Below are 13,002 nucleotides of genomic sequence, written 5' to 3'. Positions count from 1 at the left end.
CAGTAGTGACTATTAATTGTAAACTGACCACATTAAGTTTAGTTGTACTATTTCACCAATTGTTATTGCTTTCGAATAATAAAAAAAAATGGATTGGGCGAAGAGGTCCTATAGAGTGGCCGGCTAGGTCTCCAGACTTGACTCCGTTAGACTTCTTCTTATGGGGCCATTTGAAAAGCAAGATCTACGCAACAGAACCGGAGTCTCTGGAAGAATTGCGATGACGAATTGTTAATGAATGCCGTCTGATAACTCCACAGATGCTTCAAAATGTTAGGACTCGTTTTGAACAAAACTTGTATTACTGTATGGAAGCTAATGGTGAACAGTTTGAGTATCGTATCAATTAAAAGAACTTTTGTTAATGTTTTACTATTAATTTTCCTAATTTACGATTTTAACAGAGCATTCCACTTGTTGGCAATTTAATCACACTTTTCCAAATTTCTCGAAAACTACTGAATAAAAGTTAGTTAATTTGGGTATCATTATAACGAGAATCGAAAGACCTTTCAAACAAGGTGCTACTCCACCATACTTTCCATTTAAGATTTTAAAGGTTTAACTCACCCCGGCTAGGGTGTTGCAGTGAAAGGAGCGAGTATACGTTTATAATGTGTCCCCTTCGAATATAAAGTTTACGTGTCCGAGCATTTTTCAAATATACATTTCTAAGTACCCGCAAATGCCTCTGTTTCGTTTTCAATGGGCCACCCTGTATAATCGCAACCAACTAGGTATGCATTTTCATACGGGTTTTTTTGGGTTCGATAGGTTTTACATTTAAAATTTAAACATTGTGTGATTCGTATTTTACTATATTGAAAAACCACTTATCTTCAAATTATGATTGCCATCTGTAATAAGTATACCCTGTTACGTCACACATTTTACACCATCCATGTCACAATCAAAAACACAAATATTGTTATGGCTTTTACTACATTAATCGTTCGAACTGTCCACCATTTGTGTCCATGCATGCACGAAGGCGTTTTAACCAATTTTCCTGTATACGATGAAAAATTCCATTTGTCGCATTGGAAGTTTCCCTACTGGATAACGATTAACGTAATCTTTGGATTTTGTGACACCTCTCCGTAAAGCAAATTGCTTTTCATGATACTCGTCTAAGGAACTCATTTTCACGTAGGTACTGTTAGTATGTCCAAATAGAATTTCGTACCAATAAAAGGTCATGTTTTATCAGTTAGCAGGTATTAAGTAATTGCAAAAAATAATCATAACAAAAATAAGCGCCGTTTTTCGGTTACGTTCCGTGCGGCGTTGCTGCTTATGTTTACTTTTACCGCTTAAGTTGTATCATTAGTTATTAATTAAGTTTTAAACTGCTTTCAACAATATTATTGCTGAATAATTTTAGCTTTTATTGTTAGACGCCAAACAATCGACATTGGTCAAGTACGTTTTTCATCATTTTATTAAAATTTTATAGCTTACATAGCTTTTCAATTACGACTTTTAGAATTTTTTTTTGGAAAAACCATTAGGTTTTTCACCTTTGTTGTAGAAAACTTTGTTGTTCAAAATGATGTTCTTAATCATTGATTAAATTAATGAAAAATATTTCTCTAACATCCTGTATTTATAACTTATCAGTCAACATTAGTTAGAAATCTATCAACAAAAGCTTAGCTTTATTGTATATGAGACACTTTCTAACATTATAAATGCATAACTTTATTTTCTAACTAATTTCAAAACATCTTCAATCTATTTATAAAAATATGTTTAGACTTTTCCGATCTCTGTATATACAGGGTGAGTCGGGAGGATCGTGCCAAACTTCAGGAGCGTGTTGTACATGAAAAATAATTGTAAAAAAACTCAAATGTTGTTATCCGATTTTCGTTTGTTTACAAGTTATAGCGTAAATAAATTTTTTTAACTAGGATTCTATTTACCATAAACGTACCTTTTCTGGACGTTGGATTGGTCGTGGTGGCCCTACTAGTTGGCCTCCAAGGTCTCCAGACCTCACACCACTAGACTATTGTTTGTGGGGTTGGTTTAAAACTGAAGTGTACAGAGTGAAAGTGGACACTCAAGATGCACTAATTCAACGCATTAGAAATGCTGCAGCTGCTATTAAAGAAAGACATGAAACGATCAGGAGCGCAACGAATGCTCTTCATAGACGAAGCCGAAAATGTTTACAAGTTAATGGCAATATTTTTGAACATTTACTATGATATCCAAACGTTAATTTATGGAATTTCTTATGAAATTTATTAATTTTTTTAATTTTATGTTTTAATTTTATTTACGCTATAACTTGTAAACAAACGAAAATCGGATAACAACATTTGAGTTTTTTTACATTTATTTTTCATGTACAACACGCTCCTGAAGTTTGGCACGATCCTCCCGACTCACCCGGTACGTACGAATGTATATGATCGAAACGTCAGATTCCTTGATATAATAAGTTTCGTTGCTTGTTCCGAACTCTCTAATTGACTTGCTAAATTCTATCCTCTGATGTAAATTTACTATTCATGTTTACTAATGTTATAAATTTACCTGCTTTGTTATACCAGGTCCATAATGAATCAATTTATGGCTGCCAAACAGTATCTTAAAGTGCTCTTTATAATCAAATTGGGCATGAAATGCTTTAAAGCTAAACTAGAATTCAATTGATGATTTCGGGATATCAATGGAATACCTTTTGATTGATTTGATATTAACGCGACCGAAAGGTTCTGAAAACTAGTTAATACACTGAGGATCACTAACGAAATTTGCTATTGATTCTTTCTTAAATAGTCTAAATAACGCTGAATAAAAAAAATTGTAAAAATGCGAAATTATCAGTCGTTAAGTGAGACCATCAGGGGTCCCAAAGACAGTAAAATTTCTACATGCATATGTCTAGTACCAGGCTAGTTTTCCATATGTAATTCAACCTTCCAGGTAAAAGAGGTCAGAGGGTCTTTCAACAGTTCGGGTTATAATTAAATATGATAATGGTGGAAGGCTGAGATTTAATAATAATTTCAGTCGTGATGCGAGCCCATCGAGAGGAACCGAGAATCTATCCAAAACGTAGAGGAAACGCAAATTTTAGAGGTAAGGGTCCTGGTGGTAGATTTTATTTAACCTCGAGTATAAAGGGTTATGACGAGAGAGTTGGAATAAACAGGAAGCTATATTGTCACGTTTTTTTTTTACGTAGAAATAACCTACGAGCACGTAGAAGTGAACTACGAGTACGTGAGAAATAATCTGGAGGCACATGGAAAATAAACTACGAGCACGTAGAAATAAACTACGGGCACGTAAAAAATAACCTAGGAGCAGTAAAAAATGAAGATGATTGCGTGATTCAATGCGCCTAACACGCAGGATTCAAATGGAGATTTTTCAAATCATTTGATGTGAAAGACGAAGCACTTTACTCCTAAGATTCAGATAATTTGCAAAATTTTTATTAACTTGGATTTTCCAGCTTTCTCGCAAAAACGAAAATTCTAATAATACGTAATCAACATTCCCAAAAATCCTATACAGACATAATGGCTTAAAACCCTGGAGCTGGCAGAATTCTTCCATCTTCGCCGATGCTCCTGCAGCATTTTGGCCGCAATATCACCAGGTGGGTCCAAACATTCGACCTCACAGCAGCGCTCCTTAACTCTGAATTTCTTACAAAACTATAAAATATTTTTTAAAATAATATTGGCCTTTTTCGGTGTATTTATTAGCAAACTTACATAAGGAGGGTCGCAATAAATATCCATACACCACTTGGGTTCGCTATGGTAACAGACGCACATGGAGCACACAGATGGTCCCGGAACATACAGCGTCCCATGTTCTATTATTTTACCTTGAAAGTCTGTGCAATTTTCCTCCAGCGCCTCTAAAAATAATGGCTAATTGAGGCTGAATGAATATTTTTGTATATTTACCTGACAATGGGAGAAAGCCAACGAGGAACAGAAAAATCATAAAATTCTTCATAGCTGCGAGGAGGTTGGAACGAAATGCACCGAAACCTTTAACGGAAAAGTGTTTTGCCGGCCGCCAAATAGCAATAAATGAAAGGGGGGCCGCAAGCAATTCTAACAATGTAATAATTTAGCATTAAGTGTGATAAATAAATGGAATATGTGGGGTTTGACTGACTTTTTTTGCATAATAATCTTTTAAGAATTGTGTATACTCAAAAATCAAAGAATTTCGAGAGGTACAATCCCATTTTGAATAACAAAATAAACGACAAACGGTATTTATGAACAATTCAAGCTGAATTGGAAAATTTTAATTAATGTTAATTTCAAAGGAAATTACTTATAATTTTTATTGGATACAGAAGCATCAATTAGAGCAATTTTAGTCAATATCTAAATCAACATCAGGGAATACATTATTCAGGCAAAACGACAATTAACGGTGTTGCTAGGTCAATTACTTTATATGGCTCAGTGAATATATTGTTACAAACAAATAATGTAAATGTGCATCATCGATTTTAACTACCTCACAAATTTCATCATAAAATTCACTCTGTACATGGAATGATTTCTTCTGCAGGTATTCAGCTAATATTCATTTCGAAATATCTCCATTTCCTTTCATTTGAGAAAACAAGACTCCATGAACAATTGGATAGACTGTCTCTACCATTCCCACCGGAAGAGAAATTTTAATGTACATTCAAGCTCAACATGAGGAGGACTAGGTAGTAATGTTGGCTGAAATTTACGAAGGAAGTTTTGTAGGAACTACAATAGTTAGGCCCAAAAACAAAGAAATTCTCGTGTGAATTCTGAATAATCGCCATGAAGAAATAATTTTTAAAACTTTTAATCTTAAGGATGAATTACTATGAAATTATGACATATACAATTTCAGTCAGGTCCTGTTACGTCCTGCACAAATGTTTTAATAAAATGTAAAAAAGCAGCGAAATTCAAAGAGTACAATCTTAACGATCACCTCCTATCTTTAGATTAATAATGGACTGTCGCGGATGTAAAGCCAAATTACAGAATGATTGTGATTATATTACATCACAAAATAATATCATGTATGACCGGACGTTATAATGCTTTTATCGGCGTAGTTGTAGGGCAATAAAGTTTTAAATATGTTTTAAGATTTTTTCATCGACTTGCGCTCATTAACGCTAGTCTAGTTGAAGTTTGGTTTTATACGAGGTAATTTGCCAGCAATCGTCTGATGAGAGCGAACAAACACGAAACCCGTAACTGTCCGGCCTCCCACTGATACATGTGGAACATTTCTCAACCCTGAAGCGTAACCTTCTGTACCAGTTATTGGAGTTAGTGGCATTTCCTAGTTTTCTTCAAGTTTTGATAGGTTTTATTCATATTTAAAATGTTAATTTTCAATGCATACATTTAATAATCATAATTTCGTGCCATTTTACCTACTTGCCGTTTTTTTTCTTATGCAATGCAAATCTTTTACTACTGCAAAATTTGGTTTTGGGATTAAATTTAAAAATTGTCGAGCCCTGGGTGCATTTTCTAAGTTTTAGAAATTTTAAAAATTAAGATAACGTCACGATATCTAACGGAAGGCAAATAAGTTCGACTGACTTATTTTAAATTTATATAAATTCGAACATGCCACGGATTTTAATTTTCTTTCTTGAATGCATCAGAGAGAAAATGGATTGGAAAAAGGAGGTTTTAAAAGAATAGAAAATGTTGTTGAAATTGAATGCTTTGTTTGAGTGATTAGTTTTTTAATGAAAATCATGATCTTATGATTTTTCTTGACTTTTTAATTCGATTTGGCCTCCAAGATTACAGATATCTCTAGCAGATTAAATAGTTTCGAAATGCAAAAATATTAGAGGAATTTGAATTTGTAGGTAATCTACGATGTACAGAGTGCGTCAAATTCGACGATTTTACGCGGTTTTTAATTATTGTAGAAGTTAGGTACTTGCGGTGGTCGCATTCCTGTGCAGGATTTTTATCGAATGGAATATACGTCGTCATCTCGATGTGGTGTTTCAAAACACTTTGTATTTTGAAGCAGCTAGTAATATATTTATAGAGTATCCATTTGTGAACATTGTAGTCGTAGTAAATTGACACTAACTCCTATGTTGTAGAAAAACAAAGAATTCGATTCCTGGGCGAAAATTTTATTACCATGCCTTTTTAGTTTCTCGATTTTTGGTCGGGAGACTTGGAGGAATACCTTCGGTAATAGTACGTGATAAATATATTTGTGTCGATCTAATATATCACTTAAAATTATTATAAAATAAAAACAAGTTAGTTCAGGTTAGTTCACCAATTTCAAAATTCACCATTTCGTGACCAAAATGCACAATAACTCAGGCGATCAAATTTAACATTAATTTACTTTACTAAAAATGTTTAAACATTCTTCAGTTTTCAAAAATAAATGTTAGAACTACTTCTCAAATATTTTTCCCTTCAGTATTGTTTATTTCAGTTCACTAGGAACACATATAGGAGTACGTGCTTTTTACAATACTCACTAAATTATTTCATTATAATCTCTGAAGTTCTAAGCCATTATTTTTAGATGAATTCAACAGAACATTAAATGGGTGATATCACGAAAACAATTAATAATTTTTCGGGAATAATATTAGCGAAGATTTTGTTTCAATTAGTAAAAAAATGTGTTTCGTACTTTTCATTGTTATGTAGGTCAGTTATTGTATTATAAATCAAATAAGCATTCATTGGTACATTACAAAGTAATTAATATAATACAACTTTGGCTATTACTTGCACTTGGCTGGTTGCTCCTTATTAGGATCAATGGAGTAGAAGACAATAGTTTAGTCGAAGGGGTCGTTAAGCAGATTCCAAAGAACAGATAGTAAACGTAATCGTTATTAATGCGCCTCCGCAGGCCAATTAACATAACGATTATCTTTGATGGGAATTAGTTTTGAATTGTCTGCTGGATTTACGCGCAAAAGACCCCCGTCACAGGTTTTTCGGGACCATTAATGGTCAAGCTCCAACGAAGCTTCATAGAGAATTACAAAGAGAGACCCTTAATCCAGAGGACAGAATTATACCCATTCATCTGGCCGTTTCACGCTATCAATTAATCAGTCAGTATTTGTTGGAGAATCGGAGTAAAGTACAAATATAGGAAGTCCAATCGAAATTGATTTAGATGGAGTGTCTGGCTCCTATACAACTCGCTCTCCAAGCGATACCCTGTAATTTTGCGCTTAAAAGATCGATCACGTGGCAGGATTAAATCGCTTTTGTGAATTCCAATTGGAGAGATTTTGTGAACTTGTTTAAAAATATTGCCTTAACCATTGTCTATCTATCAGTTATAATCGTTAAATTATTGGTTAGTACCAATTCTAGTCTGCAAAACATTTTTCGCAGTGTTAGTTAATATAGAAAAAGTTGCGAAAGAAATGTGTGTTTCACTTAAACTTAATATCGAGGATAGAGATGGTTCAATAGTACAGTAATTGTTGCAGATAAAGATGTAATATTGAAACCATCTAAATGACGTGCGGTGAAACATAATTTTGTTCTTGAAGGTTTATTAAAGGGAAATAACTTTCCTTTGTAAGATTTCATCTATTTTTTCATTGTTGCTTTTACTGATGTTAGGACATCTAAATCAGAATGTATCGTTTATTGCATAAAGCCTTACGCAACACACTTAGACATTGGCCGTATTGCAGCACAGATTGAAAACTTAACGTTTTTTAATATGAGAAAATTTTCATCACTTGTGTAATAAAAATTATAAAGTATTGATATATATACATATATATATATATTATGAAATTTATAACTACAGAGAATTTTCTGATTTTTTAAAGAATAATCTAAGGACAGTTAATAACGATGCAGAGAGGGGGTGGGCGAAGCCATACGAGTAGGCCCTTAAGGAACTTGTTTAGAAGCAATCAACCTTCTCAATCTCTTTTTTACTACATACCTCTTTCCTTTACAAACCGATCTCTATATATGCTCTCCAATAAAGATTCCTGAATGTATATTACTGGTGTCCTTAGGTATTTGAAATTTTTTAATGGTCTCCTATAGTTATTCCTCACAAATTTTTCATTTATTATATAATTTAATTATAATATATAACAATAAAATCTTACAAAACGAGGATTTCTTCAGTAGCATCCCGACAATATTCATTACAGAATTCTCGACATTAAGAAACTAGTCATCCACATAGCTACTAGTGGTGCTTCTCAAACCTGAAATATAGTCAAAGAACTACTTTTAGTAAATATCTGAATTTTTTCTCGATGCTCATTAATTTTAATATAAACTTGTCATTGTATTAATTTTAAATATAATGAAAAACTAACAGTAGATCAAAATTAGGTGAGCTTGTTATGTACATATATAGGGTGTCCCAGGGCATAATGTACACCCTGAAAATCTTTCCTGTTGTTTAAAGAAAAAACGATAAAATACGTGAACTTTGACTGAGAGAGGGATAGCATTTATTGAAAAATTTATTTTCAAATTGTCATTCCACTACCCTTGAAAGCCATCCCTTTAAAATTTCCAAATTTAAAGAGAGGTTATGTTATATCTTGTTTGAAAGCTAATTTTATTCTCTACGTGGTCAAGCTTCTATTTTCTATTTTTGCGCGTCGATCTTCTAAAAATTAAACAAAAACCAAATCACTTGGTTTTAACTATGACTGTTATTCTAATAGATGCGGAAAGTGTGCAGTTAGATTCTAAATGTCTCGAACTCCCAAATGTAATAATAACATTGACATTTCCAAAACTCTATTTAAATTACCCTGATGCTCTCCGACTATTTCTAGATGCAAAATGTCTTTAAAGATGAATTGGCTGAAGAGATCCAACGGAATGGCCCGCGAAATCTCCTGGCCTTAGTTCCCCGGATTTTTTTATGGCGATATTTGAAGACCAAAATCTATGATGCACAATCTGATTTCCTCGAAGAGTTACACGACAGAATCGTTGCAGAGTACAGATCATTAACATCAAATATGTTAAATAATGTGTGACCACGTTTTAAGGATCAGTTGTATATGTTCGTGGAAGTTAATGGAGATCATTTTCAATATTTTTAACAATAAAATAAATAAAATATCAGTGAAAATATTCGAAATCAAGTTATTTAGTTTTTGTTTCATTTCTACTTGACCGATGTCCAAAAATAAAAGAAAATTAAAACATCACGATCTAGAGAATAAAATAAAACGAGCTGTAACACAATTCTTCTTTTAACTTGAAAACTTCAAAGGGATAGTTTCCAGGATCCGAGGGATGATATTTCGAAAAACACTTTTTCCTCAAATGATGTCCCCTCTCTTTATCAAAGTTGACGTGTTTTAACGTTTTTTCTAACAAACAGGGAAAGTATTCAAGGTCGAACACTTTTCTCTGGGCCACCCTGTACATTGTTTTTATCTTTAAACGGTTTTAAAAGGATTTATTATGATAAAATTGGTTACAATTTGCTATGACTATTCCTGCACTTATCTGATGTTTAATACTATTCAAAACACCCCTCAATATTTGCGATCTATTTGACTTCGAGCGTAAGTCCTATCTAAAGTTTGTATGTAGTTTCCAAACTACCGTTTAAAAACTAGATCACCCTAGGTTTTTTTTCTAAAAAACTTTTAGGAGCTTTCCGAAAGTTCGATTGAAATACACAGACAAATTTTTTGAATTTCACAACGGTTTCAGGATAATTCCTTTACCTGTGGTAGTAATGCAGTAATCTCACGCTACACTACGTTCTGTACCTTGCTAATCACTTCCAGTTGTACATTATGTTTGCCTAAGTGAACTAATTGGCAAAGCAAATATGTGTAGCAAACTGCATTAGTGACTGTGACAATTCAACGTTATGACGTTGAAGCCATTATACTCACTTACCTGTCTGTCTCCTATTATCAATTATTATTTCAGCATTGGTACACCAATCCAAATAGAGAATGTCAACATAAATTGGTTCACATTAAAGCACTGGAGAAGCACGGGAAATAATATAACGTAATTAATACGCTCTCATAGCAGATTGGACAAACATCTCGATTTGTAATGGATACTTTGATGCATACTAAAACCATAAACTAGCAAAAGATTTAGTGCTAACGACGACAATAAAAACGTTTTCGAAAGAAAATCCTCAATATTTCCATTGCAACGGAAAGGCAATACGAAACGTGCGGTTTAACGACACAATAAACGTAAATGTTTATTATGCCCTAATTGCAAATCGTAGCCAGAAATGTAGGATAATAGCCTTTGGACGGTTGTATTTTATTTGAAAATGGCTTTTCTAGGGTCTCATCTGAATACTAAGGACAGCGATTATTTAATCGATTGACATTTTTAATCGCTATTTTAATGAAAAATTCTACACTAAAAAGTCCTTTTTTAACTGTATTCAGTGATATTGAAATGTTTGCCAAAAAGGAGCAAAAAACGATGAGCACATAAAAATGTTACTATCAATTTAACGCTTTAAAATGATATTGTTTTTATTACCGAATATTTACAAAATGAAATAAATGAAAATAAATTGACAACCTAACGGGCTTTTTTTCGTGAACCCCTAGGACGTAAAAGTCCCATATGATGTCCGCAAATTGATATATCAATTACAATAAATATTGTGACAATTCGCCCCAAAAAATTTTCTGAGGCACGCTTGTCAGTCACCTTTAATTTATTGTAACTCAAAGGCACAAATTCAGCAGAATTATTCTGCGTCAGCCATCGTTTCATCAAACAATTTTCTGATGTGCAGATCCACAATTTAAATTTTCTGAGCCACCTAATCCATCGAGTTCGAAATTCCCATTCCAAAATAGTTTTCCTGATTCATCTCATATTCACATCTAAGATTTTCAGAAATGCAAATTCAGAATAATTTTCCCGAGTCCATCGCCATAGAACAAACACTTTGCTGATGCGCAGTTCCACAACGTTATTTTTCTAGTTCTAATGTAGCTTAAGCAACAATTTTCTAAGGGTTAAAATGGAGTAACTTTTTCAAGTCAAATGTAATAATTACACCAATCAGTCTTCTGAACTATAGCACCAGAATTGTTTTTCTGACATATAGAGTGGTTCGCAACGCAACGAACACGAAACAGGTGTGTGTAAGCCACCTCAAAACAAATCGACTTTCCATGTGAATTTTTCTTCTGATTTCTACGGCTATTGAGATATTGACCTCAAATAATCTCTTTAAAAAATCGAGGTAACTCCTGTTTCTGCCGACACTTATCTCGAGGACTTTCGCGTATCTTCTTGATCTCGTTTAATGAACTTTGAGTTGCACAACAATACCGTTATAGATTATTCATTGATTTGTTTGCAAGTTACTAGATGGTTTTCAGCGAAAAATTAATATATCGTAAGTATGATGATCGCATCATATATTGCTAATAAGGAAAATTTACATCATGCATTTGCGAGTTGGAAGTAGAAACTTATCGCACGAGTGCGCGAAGTAACACTTTGCCGCACATCTAGGACATAAAACCATTCTACTTTAAATGTTAAGAAAGCCATTAAAACAAATGTCCCTAATTTACTTTCGCTTTGGAGGGTTGTGGGTGCAATATATTCGGTGGGGTAACAGCAATGTTAACGCAAATAAGAATTTGCATAATTAAGCCGTGTGTCTGATTTTTCTACACATAATTCAACGCCGTCGCCGAAAGAGTCCCCGGTGGCCACTGAGAAAAATGGAAATTAACTTGAACTTAATTTGAAATTTAAAATGAAATTAAACCGGTGCTGATTTATGGTAAAATATTCACAAAAAGTGAACATCCCCCCGCGTGTGTCTAAATATTAACCGCTAAAATCCTTGTTAAAGTTATTTAGGGAAGTTTCGTCAGTCGTTTCTGAGCTCAAACTAAAATTTAATAAGGAAGTAATGCGAAAACTAAAGCGAAGTTTGCTTGCGTAATAACGATGTGTCGGCCCTTTTAATTTACAGTTCGTAACTCAGGAAAAGCTCAGATCTTAAAGGTGATAAATGCAATTTAAATTATTCTACTTATTTATTTACTATTTTATAACCCACGGAAGCAACTACGAATTGTGCACTGTTTATGTAGCTCTCACATTAGCAAATTCTTTTGTGGGGAATTTCTCAAAAAAACATTAACTCAGCTTTAGGAGCGCAAATAGTAAGCATGTACAACCTAATTAAATTCACAACCTCCAGCTACTACGTCATCATTTAAGTTCACTGAAAGTAAGCTGAGGCGCATTAACAAGTGGATAATGGATCAAAAGCAACAATTACATAAATAAGATTAACTGCAGAGGCGCACAATTGAAATGTTTTCCACTAAACGCGATTAGTGCACTAATTAAAGGGAGCAGTCCTAATTTGGTTTATTAGTTTTCTGGAGCGCTGGCTTTGAATTTGAAATTGTGTCGAACTAACGAACCCTCGGTAGAAGTTTGTCAAACAAGAATTCCGGTTGTCGGGAGGAATAAGTTTTGTTTGTGGTTTCGATTAGGGAGCGATAGTTACATTGCTAAGTTCACGATGTGTTTTACAGGTTCCGTAGAAGCAAATCTGAGCCAGTCTGAGAATTAGAGTTTGGAACCGTTAAATTGAAATTAAGATTTGAATACAGGGTGTTTCGAAAAAAAACGGGCGAAGCTATGATTCAGTTATTTATGAATGGATTTTAATGAATTACACCCAAATAAAATTATATTTTTTGTACTACTAAGCAACATCAAAGTTGATTTTTGTGAACTTGCCTTCTTCTGCTTCAGGTGACAACTTCCGAATTTCAAATAGAACTCCATATTTTTGAGCATTTTTTGATACAAAAAAATATTTTTTTAAATGTAGTGATGTATGACAAATTAACTTTCAAACAATTTTTAACTAAAAAAAATTAGACAATATGAGTTATGTAGCCATCTGTATCGTCATAAGGCTATCTGCCTTATCCTGTATAAAGACGCTTGTCGCCACGGGCAAGTGGCGCTC

The 13,002-nt window shown here is 33.5% G+C and overlaps 2 protein-coding genes across 2 annotated transcripts in view; one reads left to right on the top strand and one right to left on the bottom strand.

The window, feature by feature from the left end:
• The window catches only part of stg1 (stargazin-like protein), a 273,000-nt gene that overhangs the window by 110,116 nt on the left and 149,882 nt on the right, over positions 1–13,002 (top strand). The gene's annotated exons all lie outside the window — the stretch shown is intronic.
• LOC136351023 (uncharacterized) lies at positions 3,437–9,743 on the bottom strand. Its single transcript, XM_066303251.1, has 4 exons — positions 9,728–9,743; positions 3,936–4,088; positions 3,738–3,886; positions 3,437–3,677 (listed from the first exon to the last, which is right to left on the bottom strand). The coding sequence occupies exons 2-4, from the start codon at positions 3,985–3,987 to the stop codon at positions 3,495–3,497; spliced, it is 384 nt and encodes a 127-aa protein (XP_066159348.1). The 5' UTR covers positions 3,988–4,088; positions 9,728–9,743; the 3' UTR covers positions 3,437–3,494.

This window comes from Euwallacea fornicatus, chromosome 4 (assembly GCF_040115645.1).
Source record: "Euwallacea fornicatus isolate EFF26 chromosome 4, ASM4011564v1, whole genome shotgun sequence".
Classification (NCBI taxonomy): domain Eukaryota; kingdom Metazoa; phylum Arthropoda; class Insecta; order Coleoptera; family Curculionidae; genus Euwallacea; species Euwallacea fornicatus.
This window is presented reverse-complemented; position numbering and strand designations above follow the sequence as displayed.